General features: G+C 42.2%; 1 protein-coding gene across 2 annotated transcripts in view; it reads right to left on the bottom strand.

The window, feature by feature from the left end:
* UBE2O (ubiquitin conjugating enzyme E2 O) overlaps positions 1-20,459 on the bottom strand; it is a 106,314-nt gene that overhangs the window by 40,637 nt on the left and 45,218 nt on the right. The window contains exons 4-10 of one of the 2 annotated variants that reach the window (XM_077327688.1): positions 20,331-20,428; positions 18,724-18,787; positions 17,151-17,294; positions 15,501-15,610; positions 13,837-13,987; positions 9,642-9,683; positions 1,278-1,780 (exon numbers count right to left, since the gene is read on the bottom strand). In XM_077327688.1, the coding sequence (XP_077183803.1) occupies positions 1,278-1,780; positions 9,642-9,683; positions 13,837-13,987; positions 15,501-15,610; positions 17,151-17,294; positions 18,724-18,787; positions 20,331-20,428 (1,112 nt within the window). The remainder of the gene's footprint in view (positions 1-1,277; positions 1,781-9,641; positions 9,684-13,836; positions 13,988-15,500; positions 15,611-17,150; positions 17,295-18,723; positions 18,788-20,330; positions 20,429-20,459) is intronic. The other variant, XM_077327689.1, reaches the window with a different exon arrangement.

Genomic DNA, 20,459 nt, shown 5'->3' with positions numbered 1-20,459 from the left:
CTAGCAAGCCCCTACTTAAAATTTAAAAAACAGCCAAGGAAGGTGGGACATGAAGAGAGACACCTTGAAAGCTCTGCATTACTTTATAGCAAGCAGCTGCCAGTCGGGGGGGGGGGGAGTTTCTCAACTTCAATCATAGAATCTCGGAAAAGGACTAAGAAGCTTTTAAAAAGCTGTGGCCATTTAAAAAAATATATATTCCTTTGTGCTTCTTTGAGTCACATTAAATTAAAGTACACAGTGTATAGATGGATCACTGTCTGGGGCAGTGATGCTTTGCATGCTTGGTGCTTGGGGTGGGGCAACAGTCGGAAGGCTTCTGGAGTTCTGGCTCCACCAGTGGACCTGCTGATGGCACTTCGGTTTTGGTCACACTGTGACCATTTCTACAATGGGAACATCGCTTCTTCAGCTCCCATGTAGGAGCACAATTCTGGGGTAGACAAGGTGCACCAGGCCAAATGTTCCCCTGTGTGGGATCAGGAAGACGCGGGGCAACTTGTCCTGGCTCAAACTCCAGCTTGCATCCCAGCGCAAAGCCTCCGGTGCAGAAATGATCTGTGTGACAGCCAGTGGCCTGATCCAACTTTGGCTAGTCTTATAAGTGAAGTGAAATTCAAGCCCTTTCAATTTTCTATTCCAGTTTTGCAAATCCAAAACACTTGAGATTTCTAAGGGCCACAATTGGAAAACCTATTCCCATTAAATTAATTTAAATTCTAAGGAATCACTGAGGTCCATTCAAAATCAATAAGTAACTACTATTAATTTTTGTAGTCTAGAAGTTTTATTTATTTATTTGTTTGTTGATTTATATCCACACATATTTATTTATTTATTTTATTTATATACCGCCCTCCCCGGGGGCTCAGGGTGGTTTACATAATAACATACGAACAATTCATATTGTGAATTACTGTGAATATATAAAACTATACTAGAAGTTTACATCTGGGATTATTCATACCCAGATAATATGAGACACTGAGACTGGCAACTTTAATTTGATTTGTTTTATTTAGTCTACAGAGATCTGCAAAAATCTGTTTTTCTGTCATGCCACCACTGCCAGACTGTGAAGTTTAAAATTCAACAACCTGTAATCCAGAAACGACTGCATCTTCCATTTTTGGCTCAATGTGGTAAATGTTTCAGAGATGCCACCAAGACAAAAAACCACTGTAACACATTTTAACCACACATTAAAAAAAAAAAAAGCTGACATAAAGTTAAAATTCTGATGTGGCAGGAATAAGTCATGTGAACTTTGACTGTACCTGTCACCTGGCTTAAACTCCCGGGAAACCTTGGTTTTCTTTTTTTTATGTTTCCGCTTGAGGTTTTTGATGGAAAGTGGGATACTCTTCTTGCGACCTGTGCCACTGCCACTTTGAGAAGAGGCTGTTGAGCTGGCAGAAGATGTCACGGAGCTGGTGTCATCTGTGTCATCTGCAGCTTCATCATCGGCATCCTGCTCTATTGATTGCAGCTTGTAGTCAGATGAGATATCATCTCTTTTCAGGACAAATGGTGGGGGCAACTGCAGTCCAGCAGTTTCGCAGGTGATACCTTTCCCTATTTCATCAAGGTGTGCTCCCTTCATCTCTTGTATAGCACCGTTGTCAGAATCTTTCAGTTCACATTCTGAACCAGCTTTATGATCTTCAGATTGTTGGTCGCCAGCAACAGCAGATTCACCTTCAGGGAGGTCACTTGTATCCTGAGAATCCGGAGAGCATGACATAATCTTCACTATCTGTTTCTTCAATAACCTCCTTACCTACAAGGAACAGAAACTAGTCAGTTAACAGAGGCAGTCCAAGATCTAAGCACACATCTAAGGATGATTCAATCTCTGCAGCCAGTCACACTGTTAACTTTAACATTTAGTTAACAGCTGGTTTTATATACAGGTGGATGTTTCACTAAGGTTTGCTTGAACACAAGAACCCCTCCCCCCTTGGGATTTTGACCATAAAGCAATATTTTTTTGTTCTTGGGAAGCTGTGATGATCTTCTCTTGCTCACCTGCTTCAAGATTTTTATTTTCAAACACCTGTCAGTGAAACTGGCTCCCAGTTTCACTGACCACCATTCCCACAGAGTTTTAGATAAGACTGGCTTAACAATTACCTGGTCCACCCCAATGGACTTGACACAGGTCCTGCTGTGTAGTTGTCTCTTTAGATTCTGCTCGCTCTTATGTGTTGGTACCATTTCTGTATTCTCTATCAAAGGCTTTCGGAAAAAGACTTTCTGCAGAATTATACTGAGGAGAGCAACTAGTCTATGAGCAGATGTCCCGCAGCAGTGTCAAAGATTTCCTTTTATACTTCCCCTTTAAGCCTATAGCAATTCTAGTGTATCTGAGGGGCAGCTTTAGAAGAAAGGAAGGGCAGGACTACGAAGGGTGAAGAGATCCACATGTATTTGTATTGGGGTTAGATACTGCAAAACTCACTTCCCGACCCAAGCAACAAGACATGGCTGAAGGATCAGGACTGATTTTCCCTGGCACATATCCAGTTTGGGGGAAAGGCTGGAGAACAGCAGGAATCAACCGCAAGTTGTGTTGGGCCTCCCCTGCCTATTCAGCTCCACAGTGGGAAACCACTGCAATGCTTTCATGTCTCCATAATTTCAAGGATATATACTTAAACTAAATTGCCTTCTTACTGTTGTGAAAGAAGAAGGTGCACAATATGTTATCTTTATTCCTGAGAGGGGTAGCTGTTGATAGTTGCTCACCTGAGTGTCCATTCTCTACTGGAAACACAATGTTTTTGACCTATAAAACTCTAAATACATAGGGCCACATTCATTATAAATACTCCATCATTATCTAGATAAGCCTGGTCCAACATCCATTTTTTCACTGTATCATCCATGCACTCCTGAAAACACTGCATGCACAAAGAGGTGCTTGTTAAAATAAGAAACTTAAGATTAGAGCAGTTTGATATATGGTACAGCTATATGTTCTATCATGTTAAAACTTGAATGTGTTATTAAATTCAATATTATGAGATAAAACAGGTTAGGGATAATCACCTGTGATGGTCAGCACTTTAAAAACCAGACTCCAAGCGCAAAAGTGACAGAGAACCAGTAAGTGAAGGGTTAAACTCTTCACTGAGGCAGATAGTTTGAATAACAGACTGTGCCTAGAAATGTGATTGGCCAGTGACAGCTATGAGAGACTTTATATGGCAGCTGTATTGCTGAGGAAAGAGTTAATTGAGATTTTGACAGAAGCCTATGTTAAGAGAAGATCTATCTGTGCCTTAAATGTTTAACAACTACTCTGAGAGGAATTTAGTCAGGGAAAGCAGTCTTGACTGAATTCAGCATGGGCTGATAACATTCCTACAATGTCTGGAGGACTGGGAAAGATATCTGGTATAGTGTTTTGGGTAATGGTGTGAGATTCCCAAATAAGCCAACAAAAAGGGGATAAATCTTCTAGGATGAGATGAAGTTAAAAAGGGGAAATTGAAGTTTTCCTTGGACAGATATGGAAAGAAATTTGCTTCAAATACCTCAACAGATTTAAGAAACTGGTATCTCTAAGGAAAGGAGGTTACCAGCCTCCAAAGGAAACCAGGGGAGTTCAAAAGAACTCAAAAACCAAGAGAAAAGTCAGAAATGTTTAGGTAAAAACAGGAACAAAAGTCTCTCAGTGTAAAGAAAACTCAAAGTATGAAAAGTTCATATACTTCTCTAAAGCCTGAAATTAAGAACTACAAACTATACAACTGATTTTTTTTGCAAACAAGCTTATCTCCTCATTCCATCCAACCTTTCCCTCTATGTTAAATAAGATCCTTTTGTTTTGTTGGATTTTGTTGGATTTTAACATAATCTCAGTACCATTTTGAAAATGTTTTAGTGAAATTCCAGTGTTTTTCTGACACTGACAGGGTGGGACAGCCATAACACAGAAACTATGTTACTAGGGCTGCTCAGTCACTGAGGGAACAAACATTTTATTTTTGGAGAGAAACATTTACTTCGGTGTGGAGAAGCGTGCAAGGGACCCATCATAGCACTATATGATGCCTTCTGCTATTTAGGTATTAATAATTCAGTACTAGGAAGTATGGACATCCTTGAACCCTGAAACTTCTTGTAGCTCTCATCTGCATATCTTCTAGTATTTTCCAAGTTATGAAAGGCACCAAAGTGATATTCAAGAAATGAGGCCAAATTCTATCCACAATAAACAGTCGCCCAGGGAATATAGACTCTCAGGCCAGTTTAGGGAACTGGATTGTGTCAGGTGCAGTCATGGCACAAATCCAGATTGTACACATAATGAAGCATGCCCATTCTCCCCCAAGTCATGCAGAAGTTGCTGATAGTTGCAATAATCTTAATTATATAGTTATTCCTCAAACACATGAGGGGGCAGTGATGCCATCTGGCTCTGATACAGGTGCCTGCACGGTATTCCCTTGTTGCATGTTAGTCAATGACAAGTTGGGGGTGGAGCAGATAAGCCCACTAAGCCCATCACAAAAACAGGACCTTTGGCCCAGGCAGATGTATGAAGTGAGCCTTAGAATGGAAAGCTTTCCTAAAAAGTGAGGCTGATGCTGCTCATGCTGAGACCAAAATCCATGACAGTGTTGCATCAAATGGATAAAACAATGTTTGAAAGGAAACAGGCTAAATGCTGTTCAGGGGACAACAGCTTTCACATGACTATGCAGACACATCTACATACTCTGTCTCTTTCACAAGGTTGTAATCAGTTTATCATTATCTAAAAAAGAAAAATTCCCATCATTGTATAATACTTAGCATAGTGAATATAAGATGTGTTATACATTGGTCTGACAAGACCATTTCATGGATCTAGATGTACTCTAATAGTCCAGTGCACAAAAAAGGGCAAAGGATGGGATGAAGCGACACCACAATATCACTTCCAGGTGTCTTGAAATACTGAGGACATGACCAGAGTGATCAAAGGCAACTTTTGTCAAGGAAAAGCTCTTGATGCAAAACAAAGCCAACGGAAGACTATATGAGAAAATATCTAAAGACTACTGGAAGTAACAAGTTAGATAAACAAAAAACAAATGGATACATAAATGGAAGAAGATACAGATACTGAAAAAATTCTGAAGACCTTCCAGGGACAGGACATTTATCACTGCTACCATTATAGTACTTCTCTCATATTTCTCCCCCTACAATTATTGCTGATTTCGATCCAAGCTGGTTTCTTAGCTACATGTGACATTCAATGACAGCGTTTTTTTTTTCCCATCCAGTCACAGCTGACTTATGGCAACTGCATAAGAATTTCAAGACAAGAGACATTCAGAGGTGGTTTGCCATTACCTGCCTCCAGGTCATGACTCTGGTATTCCTTGGAGGCTCATCCAAAGGCTAGTCGGGGTCAACCCTGTTTCTCTTCTGAGATCTGATGAGATCAGGCTAGCCTCAGCTATCTAGGGCAGGGCAGGTACACTCCTGCCCAAATGGCCATAATTCTACCTTAAAGCAAGCCCAGTTGACCTTATTTTTTAAGCAGGGAAGACACTGAACTTTAAAAAATTAAAAGATAGACTATTCCATTACCAATAGAAGTCTGGTAATTAATACCAACCTCAACAGCAATTAAGTTTAGCTTGTTTCTGCATATGAAAGTACTCCGTATGAATTCCTCAAGGTTAACAGAGTGCAGACAAGTTTCATGCTGCAACCTGCTTCCTCTACACTAGGGGTTCCCAAAGGGGATGGTATGCCTCCCCTGGGGGGTGGGGTGGAAGGAAAGGGGGTGGTGAGGAATTCGGAGGCAGTAGGGGGGCAGCAGCCTGACTCTTCCTAGTGAAATTCCAAGGTGGCTTGCTATTACCTTCCTCTCGATAGTGGCATCCCTGAACTTCCTTGCTTGTCTCCCCACCCCAGTGGTGATCAGGGCCAATCCTGTTTAGCTTCTTGAAGAAAATGACAGTTTCACAAGGTGGGCTGGATGGGATCATATTCCTGCTGAATTCCTTCCCCTCCTCAGACTCTGCCCTTCCTAGGCTCCACCCCAGATCTCTGTTAGCCTTGAGGAATTCGTACGGAGTACTTTCATATGCAGAAACAAGCTAAACTTAATTGCTGTTGAGGTTGGTATTAATTACCAGACTTCTTAACCCAGGGCTGGCAACCCTTTCCCAGACATTTCCATCTTTGGAAGGCTGGAAAAGCCTTCTCCTGCTTGCTCCTGGTCCAGGAATTTTCCATTGCTTGATTTCCCCCCTTTTTCTCCCCAATGAGGACCTAAAGTGGCTTTTACAAATGACTGTTACAAATGACATATTTTTCCAGACTCAAGTATGACCACTGCACAACAACAAAAAGAAGTGTAAGCAATATAGTGTGTTCAGAATTTGCAGTGGACCTGACACCAGGAAAGTGGTGTTTGTATTTATTGGGGGGAGGCACTAGAGATGTGGCCTGGGAGCCAAGCAGGTGGCTTGGGAAGTTTGGGAACCACTGCTCTACACACTGTTTATCCCTACAAGTATAGTACTCTCCCTCCCTCCATGGTCCCTCCTGTGACAGTGCATTAGGAGAGAGGCCAGTTGCAGTGGGGGGTTTAGTTTTAATTTAGATTACTGGGAGAACAGTCCAGAAGAGCCCCTGCTGGGAGGCGGGATTCTGGCCCTAAACCCAGTAGGGGTTAGCTAGTTAAGCATTAGGTTAGGGGGGGGGATAGTAGGGAGGACATGGGTTGGGTAGCATTGAGAGAGTAGTTAGTGCAGCTGGGAAGGTTCTTAGTCTAAAGCTAGTGAAGGGAATTTGGTGGGATTAGCCCTCCCTATTGCAAGGAGCATACCAGGGTATGGGGTGCTGGTCTGAAATGAGGATCGGATACCAACCATTATAGGTTAAGGGTGATATCGCAGTGGGAGGAGGTTGGAGAAGAGAAGAGCAGGGAACTATGTGGGCCTGGGCACACTTACTGCTCTTCTAACCTCTTTCCCATCCCTTGACATGTGAGTGTGGAGGCTAGGGGGGAACCGACCCTGATGCTGTGCAATGCCAAGTCTATTAACAAGAAAATCTCAACTCTGAGTGACTACTTTGCAGTCTGGGAGTGACCTGGCTTGCGGACCGAGATCTTGGCATGGGAGGGCAAAATGGTGGCCCCTGAAAGGACCAGCTCCACCTCGGTCCTTCATTAGTCCCAGCTCCATGGTGCAGGGGAGGGGTAGCTATCCTTGTCTGGGAGGTTTTCTCCCGCAGGAATCTGCCAGTGCCAGTGATCACTGGAGTAGAGTGTGTTGACGTTGGATGGGATGCGTCTAGAGCTTGGCCATCTGGTTGGCATACTGGTTGTTCGATGCCCTGTCAAGACTTCTGGAGGCGGTAGCTGCCTGGACATTGCAGTTTCCCAGGCATATAGTCCTGAGAGACTTCAATGTCCATGCAGACGTGGAATCCCCAGGTCAAGACTCTGGCCCAGTGTCAACCATGGTGATGCTAGGGCTCTTGCAGTCTGTTACTAGTCCCACTCATCAGGCCAGCCACACCCTCAATTTGATCTTTGGTGCTGGAATAGAGGTGGATCCGATGGGGACAATTGTTGCCCCACGGTCAGACTACTATGTCTAGCAGGCCTGGCTTCGGATACCGCCCACTCCCTATTTGGGTGATGGGCACAGTTCAGCCCACCTGCCGATACTTATGGATCTGGTTGAATTCCAGAATGCTCTGTGGGACCCAATGTCTCCTGGTGAATCGTTGACAGAGCTGGTGGTGGACTAGCAGTCCCACCTATCAGCTGCCATAGATAAGATTGCCCCTCAATATCCTCTCCACCCTTGCTTCAAACAGGCCCCATTGTATGCCAGGAAGCTTATGGAGAGGAAGAGGCAAGTGAGATGACTAGAGCGAGTATGGAAGAAAACCTTTGACAAAGCAGCAAGAACATCCTATCGCATGCTCATGAGGGTGATGAGATAGCAGTGAAAGTGCCAAAACATGAGTTCTTTGCCATGGAAATTGCATCCAAGTGCTCTCGCCTGGCACAATTGTTTAGGGTACTTAGGTCTCTTACCGCCCTCAAGGAGGGGCATCAAAATTTTAGTAAATTGCATCTTAGCTGTGAGGTATTGGCAAGCTTTTTTGTGGATAAAGTCTTGTTGGTCCGCCAGGACCTTCCTGCCATGGTTGATACAGATAGGGAACTGGAGGCCCGTTGGCCACCTTTGGGGGTGACGTTTGAAGGCTTCAGCCAGCTCTTATTAACCAAAGTGAACAAGTTGCTGGGGTCAGTAAGGGTGACTGCTCAGAGGGCAGCCAGTGGATAGAAGGCCCTCTCAGGGATATTATCAACCTCTTCCTGTCTATCAGGGAGTTTCCTGAGGCACAGAAGGAGGCAGTGGTTAGTCCCTTGGGACTTGGCCAGCTACCTCCCAGTCTTGCATCTTGCGTTTCTGGGTCAGGTAGTTGAAAGGGCTGCTATGGACCAGCTCCTAGCATTATTGGAGGAAACTTCAGCACTCGACCCATACCACTCTGGTTTCCATCCTGGCTACGGGGTAGAGATGGTGCTGGCTGCCCTGATGGATGACCTCGAGGCAGTTCAGCCATTCTTGTGATGTTAGACTTCTTGGCTGTGTTCAATATGGTCAACCATAAGCTCTTGGCCTGCCACCTCGCTGGGATGGGGACAGCTCTCCAGTGACTGCTCTCCTTCCTGCAGAACCAGAAGAATTGCTGCACGTGGGTGCAATGTATTTCTTAGAAGCTGCTGGATGGGTCAATATTTTTCCAGCATGGCCCCTATTTAATATGATTTCAGAGAATAAAGGTAACAATCCAGAGTCTCCTCTAAATTGCCTCCCCCCTCATGTTGCATATTCTCTGGATCAAGAGGATGTTTTTTTTTTTTAATTTAGGAGCACATGTGAGCAAGTCTGGTTTTGTAAAAGTAAGTCCAGCCTAGGTCATGGCCTGAGTGATGGGCTGAAATCTTCTAACCCTCCCCTGCCTGCCAAACCTCATGAGTCTTCAGCTGGTTCCTATATAAAAATGGTTCCTGGGTTCCATCATAACCTAGCCTGTTGCAACAAAAACAAAATGCATATCATAGCTGTAGAAGAAGGAATATATTTAAATTCTGAGGAAATAATGGGATTTCTAGCGCCATGTTTCCCTCATAATGATAAGCTAATGCAAAGACTGGGGGAGGGGGAGAGAAGGGGGGGAGAGAAGAGATCAAAATGTGTAGATAACATAATCTTTTCTTTTCTTGTCAATTTTGACACCTGCAAATGCCCTCTCCAAATATACTTCATAAGCTTTCACCCATACTCTAAAACCAGAAGTACATAAGGGAAATTCTGCTCCCCATTGCTCAACCCCTGTCACATTCCCTTGAGTCTTATTTACACTATTAAAATGAATTACCTTAAATAAGCTCTTAAAAAATTCTGGTTTATGTAGAATGAAAGATTAAAAATGGAAAGTTTGCTGTTCAGTTTTATAGGGGAAGAATATCTAGAAAGAAGTAGAAAAGCTGATCTTTGCATCTCCAGTATCATTAGACAAGCTGGTCTTAATTGGATCTTAGAAAAGTTATGAATTGGAGATCAAGATTTCCCCACATATAGAACAAGTGTTCAGTACAGTACCTTTTCAGGCTTTACGTTGGATACGATACAAAGACAGGCCATCTGCAATATTAAACACCATAATTTTGGTATTATTGATGAAAGCAAGGAATATTTACAGAGGTAAATTATATCTAGAGAAGTTACCCACAGTTTTGGTAGCATTTTATTCTAACCGTAATTCAAAGGGGAGAATCAGGATATTAAAGATGTAAGAACACAAAGTAGCTGTTTGTTTTGTGAGGGTGGGGAGATACTGTCATACTGACAGAAAGAAGGATTAAAGCAGGTGCAAGAACTTCCGACATGCAGAGGCAAGCACAAGCCTCCAGCCACGTTTTGTGGACTCCCTGTATTAAGAGCCTTAAGCAGGAAACACACAGAGGAGCCCCTGATGATCACATGCATGGCCAATAGTTCTGGCTTGGTGAGCAGCACGCTTTGCAAAGAAGGATTAAAGGACAGTAAATGATCGCACAAATACTGTAGACACTTCAAACTACATAAAGTAAAGCTAAGAATATGCCAATAAACCTAGTTGTAGCAGAAAAATTAAAAACAAAACTGCTCAAAGGCAAAAATGTATTATGTTGCAACTGCAATTGAAAAGAAACACATTGTTGTTGTAAATGGGGACATGCTCTAAGAACTTTCTACCAAATGAGACACGGCATGTATCTGGAATCTAGAATCGCACATTTTTATGCCAACAAATCAAAAGAAAAAGATCTGAAGCAGTCAGAAATCTAAGCGTTCTAGACTGTTAAGAGTCTAGAAATAAATACATAAGCAAGGCTACAGAAATCAAATTTACAAAATAGTTCAGCAAACTATGTCCAGAGAAGAAAAACAATGATGCAGTAGGGAAAAATATTTCATTGTATTCCACATAAAGTTTCTTAAGCATATTGCATACTACTTAAGCAGTGGATCTAAAGCCTGGGTTTAAAAAAAATTAAAAATAAATGTCCCTTTGATAAACTAGCTTGTGGTAAAGCCATCTGGATGGAAAGTGAAAAATGTGTCAATGTGTACCAGTAGATTTCTCAGATTAGATGTTGTTTTAAAATAAACTATGCTGCATCTAGGGATTCTGTCCAATAGAGTTCAATATTTGGATATGATCTTACTGAGTTCATCTGTTATATACTCTGTTATATATACTGTTATATACTCGACAGACAGCAATCTCAAGGTCAGATTTTTTTTTCTTTTTTGAAAGACCCCCCTCCCCAATTCTGCAATAATGTAAAGAAGACAGAAATGACAGATATCTTTCCCACCTTTGACGAGGCCCAGCGGACTTATGCCTGCTAGGTTAAGAGCCCAGTGGTCATACAGTGGAGAAGCAAAATACAGCAGCAAAATGCTGATTTTCCCAGTCAAACCCACAAGATGATCCCCTAACCTTGACATGGCCAGTGGGGCCACTTGGATCCATGCCATGGTGCCAATACACTCTTACATAGGTCTCCCTTAGCAGTCAATTTGGAAACTTCAGTTGGTACACAAGGCCGCAATGCAGCTAGGCAGAGCATACATATTACTCCTGTTCTGCAATCACTCCATTGTCCATCAATTACTGAGTTCAATTCAAGATATTTACTATCAGATACATAGCTCTTCATATTCTTGGTGCATCATATCTACAGAACGACCTTTCTTCCTATGCTCTGCCACAACAGCTTCACTTGTCTGAGCAGGGCTTTCTGCAGGTGCCCCCTGCAGATGGATAAAATCAACAACTACCCATATATGTGCTTCATCTATTGTGGCCCCCGCATTACAAAATGACCTGCCTGATGTAGGAAGGCTCCCGCTCTCTTGGCTTTCCATAGACTACGCAAAATCAAATTATTCATTTTTTACATAGGTAAAAGGTCTGTACTGAAATGAAATGGCCAAAAAGAAGCTCCAACAAAGGGACTGCACAGTTAAATTCTATTATTGTAAGTATGCATACAGTATATTATTTTTGTATGCATACAATATATTATTTTGGATTGTTTACAGCTGGGGTAATCAAACTGCGGCCCTCCAGATGTCCATGGACTACAATTCCCATGAGCTCCTGTCAGCGTTTGCTGGCAGGGGCTCATGGGAATTGTAGTCCATAGACATCTGGAGGGCTGCAGTTTGACTACCCCTGGTTTAAAGTGTCATGCTTAATGGCCTATGCTTGTTTCAGCTCTGTTCAGATTTCTGCAATCCAAACTCTATTGCACTGCTCTATTAGGTGTTGCTTGCTGTTGACTTAGGTGTTGCTTGCTGTTGCCTTTATTTAATCTACACCACATAATCCACCTGAATCTCGGTAAGAAAATGGACTATAAATAATGCAAAGAATGAAATAAGGCCTTAGAATATGTTGACTGTAATGTGTATCTAGGTTACCCTATAATAGTCAGAATCTGTTCCAAAGTTATGGCCTCTTTTTTGCAAGTATTATATTTTAGTGCAATCCTTCTGTATTCTAAAATAAACTGAGAGTATGAGAAATTTCTCTCAATATGTGCTGGATAGTGACTGTCAACATTTAAAAAGGAATTCTTAGCTCCAATGCACACTTCACTGGTCTAACCAGTTAGGAAAATCTAACAGCTGGTCCTGATTCTCTTTCCACAGAAAGAATACAACATCAATAAAATATCACCACTTGACTGTGCAATTAGCGAAGGGTTATGACTAGAATAAACAAATAGCCATTCAAAATTCCTGAGATGCAAAAATTAACAATCTGTGGTACTGTGGAGTGTGCCATGGGAATACCACAATAAAATTTGCTGCTAAATAAAAAATGCTCATTTATAAAAGCAATTTCTGCTAATCTCATCAAGAAGCGGGTAACAATGAGATCACAACCAAAGTGACTAAGAGAACATCCACCTCGGTTTCATTTAATTTACTGATGAAATGTGTAGCACCATTTATGCAGAAAGAGGTGACTGGAATAAAGGTCCTAAGAAAGTAATTTACATATTTAGACAGAACTCCAGTGTTTTATGTTCTAAGATATAATATTTTCCATTCCCCAAGGAGACCAATAATTTCTGGCTGCGATTCAGTTCCAGAATAGTGACATACACAGGGATCTTTGTGTGGAATAATAATTAAAAAATCCCCCACTGCACCACTTCTCTGCTTTGACTCTGCATTGGTTCATGCACTCCCTGCAAAGCCACCTTTTACATGCAAGGCAGATAAATTGTTGGGGGGGGGGATAGAATTTGTTTACTGTAATGCCAAACACAAGCAGAACCCAGTGGTATAAATCTATGATGGAACAAGGGAAGACAGTTATAACAAATTAAGGATATGCATTTTTCCTAGGAAAACAAATATGTAGTATGTATTAAACATACAAACTAAAAGAAACAGCAAAAAACAAATGTGTTTGTTACAAAACTGACACAAGTATAGGGCTGTATCATACAAGTTAACAACACACATCTTTTCCTCCTCTCCAAATTATGCTTTGAGATGGAAAATCTTCTGCACTAACAGCAACATGGAACACAAATCTAAAATGTTGTAGAAAAGCACACCCTGAATGGTAGGACTCAATTACTCTAACAAGAATAGGAAATTACTGGTCTACTGGAAATCTTAAATTTTGCAATAGGAATCAGAAATTAATCTCTGTCTTAGATTTAGAGCTGTTAAGGATTTCAGCAGATTCAATTTCAAAAGAATGCTTTCATCCATATACCCAAAGGTATCAGAATGCATCAAGATGGCAGGAAGGTTCATGTGCTCCTGGTAAACATTGTTTATCAGGTGATACCTCGTTGTACAGGAATTGGCTACCATGGATCAGTCTTATCGCATGAATGCAACAGCTGTCAAGGTAAAGCAAGTTCATCTCATAACACCTATAGATCAACAGCCTATCTTTGCCCTCTGACTGAAATATCAGTTGCTTTACTTATAAGGTATTAGTTAAGCAGAAAATCTATATAATTACCCTTAACTATGGTTATATCTTTTGATGCTTAAGGAAGGTATAGAGGAAGCAGCAAAGCCTCTGGGGAGAGAATCCGCATCTCCTTGCTCCTGATCCTTTAGCCATGACTTGGCTGGATGGCCTTGTTGCATATGCGAAAATTCTAAACATATGTGATTTAACAGAATAACTAAAACAGAACCCTGAACAGATCTTGGGGGTTCAGAAGCCATAATTTCACATTCCCAGCAAAGCTACCCCCACTGAACATACCTTTTTGGCAACAGAGCCTTCCCCCAGAACACAGTTTCTCTCTGGGCACTCGCATGTGATTTTCGCAGGCTCCACTTTCTCAGGAAAAACATAGAGACACCGTTCCCCAAGCTGCCGCTCAGCATGGTCAAAGCACCCCAAACGTTTAACCCTGTTTGAAGCAAGATGAAGGCAATGTGGTGATTTCCCCCAGAAATGGCAGGCACCTTGTATATACATGAAAGTGCCATTAGAAGTCACAGACATTAAAGAAGTCACCAGTTCAGGTCTTTTGTCATCTTTTGTGCCAAAACAGTATTTAAGGGTATTGTGATAGTACTTCCACATTATGCAAAGGCATAAGCTTTATAAAAACACTACTTATGCATAAGATGACTGTACTTCTATCCTGAACATACCATACAGTTCAGATGTGGAAAAGTAAGTAGATGTTAAAGATCTATTCATTTCCCAATACATGAAAAAGCAAACTGAACATACACAATGATGCTCCATGTTTTCAGACAGGCATTCTAGCACAAAGTTGATTAACACTACAATTTATGTTTAATTCTACAGTTTCATCATAATCTTGTAGACAAGACTATGCAACTGTGTTGCTAGCTTTTCTGAGTTAACTTGACCTTCTCCCAATTTTTCCAAATATGCTGTGCCCTAAATTTCTATCCTATCCAAAATTTACAATTATAGTCTGCACCTCTCATTCTCAAAATGCATAGGCTAAAGCCTGCCTGAAGTCACACTCATTGCAGTCATTCCTAGATTGTAGAGTCAAGCTGTCATTGCTCTGTGACAAGCAGAAGCCTGAAACTCCTGTAACTCCCAGGAACTTTTACTTGACATGTCATCCTAGGTGTTGGGACATGGGCTGAAGTGTATAGCAACCTTGCCTTAATGGAGAAGTCAAGGCCATGTCAGTGCCTGGATAAGAGGCCTCCTGGAACTCTATGCATGTCTCTTTGAGTACCATGATGGAACAAGAGTGAAGATATAAACGCTATATATCAGTGGTCCCCAACCTTTTTATCACCGGGGACCGGTCAACACTTGACAATTTTACTGAGGCTGGGGGGGGGGGGAGTCTTTTGCCGAGGGACATCGCTGCCGCCTGAGCCCCTGCTCCATTTGCTTTACCGCCGGCACCCCTGACTTCCCGCTGCCCACTGTGCAGTGCCATGCCGAGGGGGAGCCCCAGCCATGGCAGCCACTGGAGAGCATCAAAGGTGAGCCAGCGGCAGAGTGGCAGGGCAGCCCCCGAGGCAGCATCTGGGGAGGGGGATGAGGAGGAGCTGTGGCCCGGTACCGACTGATCCACGGACTGGGACTGGTCTCCGGACCGGGGGTTGGAGACCACTGCTATACATTATAATGTTCCAGAGCTGAATCCATCTCTAAGAATAAATTCCACAGATATGTATGAGAAAGCTCTGACTTCAATTAAGCATTGCTCCTTGACTGACTAGTGGCTAGAATAAACAACAGTCTCAGCCCAGCAAAGTATTAGCATCTAAATAGCATTAAAAGTGTTATTATGGATTGTTATATTGCAAAGGCATAGTAACAGTTAGTTCATGGAAGCAAGTTGCTGTTATGCTAATAGTTATCTTCTGGCAGAAAGTTTACTGAGGGCAGAATTTTATGAGGTTGAATATGAAGCATTTTACCTAGATAAATTCTCTTGTGTGATTACAGATGGTGGCGGACTTATACTATCTGTACCTCCAGGGCAGAAGCTTTTCGTGATCCAAGTAACTTTTAATTCTACCACCTGAACCTAAGGGGGGAAAGAGGAAGAAAGTTTTGAGAACATTTACCTAGAATATGTGTCAAATAGATAACATATTATTACTAAACACACTTCCAGATTAAGTACTTCAGCATTACTGAAGTATCATTATGTGAGAAATGAATCCCTTTCCCACAGCAACAGAATACTCCTTTGAGTACTCACTTTTCCATTGCCTGGGAAAGAATTTAACCAGAATTAGGTGCTAGTGGGTTGGATCCCATGGAAAACCTTACAGCAACAGTCGATTTTGTGGATCTTCCCTGCCTTCTTATTCCTCCAGTAGCCTACCTGCTGCTTGCCTCAAAAATCTCCACTGAGGATTGTGCCAGAAGTGGGTGCAGTGATCTCATCCCACTGTCCCTCCTCACTGCAGGGCCATACATCGTGACACATTTCCTTCCCAAGGATTTCCCCATTGCCCAGGAAAGAACAAACTGCTACAGAATTCCACAATTCCGCAATGCCTGCAAAAAGGAGCTCTTCCACCAAGCATTTGCTTGAGGCCGACTGACCCATAACATCTACAGGCCCCGCCCCCCAGACTGAGAGGCCGAACCTACCAAGGGAGTGTCAAAGTTATTGTTGTTGAAATACTGTTCTAGTTCTAGTTGGTATGTTATTGTTGTTATATTGTTACATTGATACTGATACTGTTCCATGTAAATATTCCGAAATGTTTTCTGTAAACCGCCCAGAGCTGTAAGGGAAGGGCAGTATAAAAATCCAAAAATAAATACGTACATAAATACATAAGGAGAGAAAGATCTACTTAATCAATTTCTGATTTTTCTGTGAGATCTAACCCAACGTCAATAGGATTCTGGATTTTTAAACAGAAACCACAATGTACAGAGCTAGTGTAATGCAGTGGTCAGAGTGTTGGATTAGGATCTGGGAGACTCAGATTCAAATCTCCATTCTGCTATGGAAGTTTGCTGGCTGATTGTGGGCCAGTATATGCAGCTTAACCTACCTCACAAGGTTGCTGTGAGGATAAAATGGAGGACTGCTTAATAATGTAATTCAGTTTGCATCCTCATTCAGGAGGAAGGTGGGGCATAAATGAAGCAAATAAATAAATATCCATTATAAATAACAGTGACACAAACATGAAGTAATTTGCTTTTAGGAAACAATTCAAACACACACTTCATTATTTGTTAAGATCCACCAGTAATAAAGAAGGATCATTCTGTTTCAAAGACCAACTTGATACAATCTGGAATAGAGGTGTCTTTCCTTCCTACCCCGTCTCCCTCTCACTGCAAGAACTTGTAGCATTTGACTTAGTTAAGGATCTGGCGGTAATCTCATGTTAAAACCTAATCTGAAACAGGTCAAGTATAAATTCAGAACCCCACATACTTCAGCGCAACAGTACTCCAGAAATCCTACCTTATTTTTCTTATCTCCTGTAGACTTTTATTTAATGGAACAAATACACCAGATTTGGTTCAGAGTACATCATACAGTTTGTCTAGTGAAAACAGTGATTCAATAACGCTGTAAAGTCACTGAGCCATACCTCCTCTACCACCACCCGGAACTTGCTCTTTGTGCTGAGAACAGGCTTCACTCCTGAAAGCCACTGCACATTTGAGAAAACCTTTGAAGGGCCAATCAGAACTTGTCCAGGATAAAAGCCATATGAGTCATCAAAGAAAAGCCCCTGAAATAAAGTAATACAAGAACTACAAGTCAACCACATTTCCCTCTGTAAAACAAGAGTCCTGTACATCTGTGGTCCCCAAGCTTTCTTTGGCTGGGGACTGGCAGGGCGACAGCCATGCCCACGCAGCGCGCAGCGCGATTTCGGCCGCGCAGCACGCATGCGGCCTGGGAAGTTTTTTACTGCGGGGGTGGGGGGGGGTGGGGATAGGGAACTGCAGCCCGGTGCCCTGGCCTTCGCAGCCCAGCACCGGGCCGCAGACCACAGGTTGGGGACCACGGCTGTACATCTTTCCAAATTTTGTCAGCAAGTACCTAAGACCCCAAGCTGCAAGTTTCCTTGCTGCAAAACATTTCTCTCCACTGAACTAGGGTTTTTCTAAATAGTAGTTTCTACAAAATGTTGAGGGCAAGTAATGCATACAGAATTCTAGATTGTGGGGAAAATGCAGAGATGCTTTTGAAAAGAATAGTTCTTCATTTCAGTTATATTAATACTTTATTAAGTAGTGGAAATTCAAGTGCTAAGCCATCTACCACGGGAAATTTGATTTATTCATACTCAGTTACTCCAGAGGCTCGCTGACCTGGTTTCTTTAGTTGTAAGGTGGAAACAATTGATAGTTACCCATGAATTCTCAAATTTCAGCCAAGGATGGAGTTGGAGGCAGAAATCTGATGACCATCTGAAAGCATCAGTATTCTTATAAATGGTATCCAATTTCTTAGGTACAGCATTCCCTTTCCCCTCTGCCCCAAGGAATCCATTTTGGCTAGAGCCAAAACTTGCCTATTGAAGCCACCAAGTTGAGCGAACAAAGTAATATGGATGCTGCCTGAAGTATTAGTTCAGTCTTGGGGCAAAAATCTGATTCTATCTCAACTTCTGCACTGAGGGCCAATGGCAAGCTTGGGGCCCACTCCAGTATCAAATATCACACTTATTTTCTCCCATATAAACTGAAAAGCTGCTATTTGTTGACAGGGGAAAAAGTGCCTCACAATCAATTGGAGCAGTAGTGGCTAAACATATTCCCTCCACCATCCTTGCCAGTTTGGTGTAGTGATTAGGAGTGCGGACTTCAATTTTGCACTCCCCCACATACAGCCAGCTGGGTGACCTTGGTCTCACCACGGCACTGATAAAACTGTTCTGACCGAGCAGGAATATCAGGGCTCTCTCAGCCTCACCCACCTCACAGGGTGTCTGTTGTGGGGAGAGGAAAGGGAAGGCGATTGTAAGATGTTTTGAGCCTCCTTCAAGTAGAGAAAAGTGGCTTATAAGAACCAACTCTTCTTCTTCTTCATCCTTATCACAGAACATTCATTTGGCAGTAGATGGAAACAAATGTGACCCATGGGGACACAGTTACATCGCATGTCTGTAAGACACAACTGTTCTCATAAGAAATTAACAACAAAAAACTTACCGAGTCGCTCACATGGGGACAGACATCATAGAGTTTTGCTGCATCCTCTGTACTCATGGAACACCTAGGAAAAAAGCAGTAAATGTTAGAAAATGAACTTTATGAGGGACTGCGCAGCTTTCTTAATGTGGGCTTAGCTTCATCAGCACTAACCCACGATATAGCAAGATGCCAGACAAGCTACTATGTGTCGTATTACTTTAAGAACCAATAGCAAGAACAACAAGAAAAGGCCAGGATAAACTGTTTTTACTGCTCCTAGCCATCAGCCTGTGAGTTATTTACACTGTGCTACCCGCACAGGATGCTTTTCTTTTTTCCTATTACTGGAGCCTAAACTAGCTGGGGGAAGAGGTGGTATAAGCCAGTGGTCCTCAACCCCCGGTCTGGGGACTGGGACCGGTCTGTGGATCAGTTAGTACCGGTCCGCAGCTCCTTCTCCCCCCCCCCCCGGGGCCTCAGTAAAATTGTCAAGCATTGACCGGTCCCCGGTGATAAAAAGGTTGGGGACCACTGGTATAAGCTGTAAATGGAGTACGCAATGCAAAGTAAAGGATTAGCTCTCCAAGTAACACATCTCCAACATGGAGACCCTCGTGACTGCTTTTTAGAAACACATACAATTCCATTACACATTTTTGGTACTTATCAGGCTACATACTTCAATGATATCTTACCTAGGAACCACTAGTTTAAGAAGTCCTAATGTTATGCAGGATTATAATTTCCCCCAGATAATTTACATTTGATCATTTCAATTATGGTGATATTTTGGAAAATGAATAGTTGGCAAAGTTCTTTGGAATGAACCAATCTTTTTTTTCTGCAGATAAATATACTAGCACACCATTGCAGAATCCTAAACTATTGGAGTGCAACACTTATAAATGAAGAATAAACCTTTGACATAAAATGCAGTTAGCTGTTGAAGTCAAGCGATTCTATTCTCCAGACAGCAGGTTCGGGACTAGGAAAGGTTAGCTACATAAAACATCAGTTACAGAGCACATGAAGTTATTTCATACACACATAATTTAATAACCTGAGCTTCAACCCGGGGGATTACACATGGTTTGAAACTTTTTCTTACAATATGAACAAAGAAGCATCCATGAAACAATACTACTGCAGAAGTGTCAAGGCTCAAAACTCCCCTTGACAATATGAAGTTTACAGGTGGCATCAAGAAAACCTGAGCTGATAGCGGCTTCATACATTTTTTGTAGACAGACACATCCTATGAACCTTGGAACCTTCCAGGGTCATGTGAACTTGTAAATAGTGAGAATTTGGCCAAAATATCTGTGCTCTAGATATTTATTTGTATGGTTGACAGAACAAGCACAAGCAGGTTTAGAGTACTACAGTGGTCAGGATGCTGTCAAAAAGATATGCATGCACAAAGGTGTGGGCAGACAATTTTTGCTAATTCCTTCCTCCCACAGCAGCCCTCCATCTCCCCCATCATACTGCCTGCCACTGTGAGCAGCCTTCTTAGGTGCAACAGGAGGGAGAAGCAGGGAAATCTCACTTCCATGGACAGAAAGACCTAACCCATGATGACTACCCTCAATTAAGAATGTTCTGTAACAGACAAAGCAAAGTACCTGGCTCCATTGGAAAGCTTCAGAATGATCTGGTTCTTTAAATCATACACTTTTCCTAGCCACCAGTCATAGGCTATGCAGTCACCATACATGAATGGCTGAGGGAGAAAAAATGAATGAGTTACTGTA

The sequence above is a fragment of the Paroedura picta genome, chromosome 3 (genome assembly GCF_049243985.1).
Source record: "Paroedura picta isolate Pp20150507F chromosome 3, Ppicta_v3.0, whole genome shotgun sequence".
Classification (NCBI taxonomy): domain Eukaryota; kingdom Metazoa; phylum Chordata; class Lepidosauria; order Squamata; family Gekkonidae; genus Paroedura; species Paroedura picta.
The sequence above is the reverse complement of the archived record's forward strand: the minus strand, read 5'-3'. Positions and strand labels throughout refer to the sequence as shown.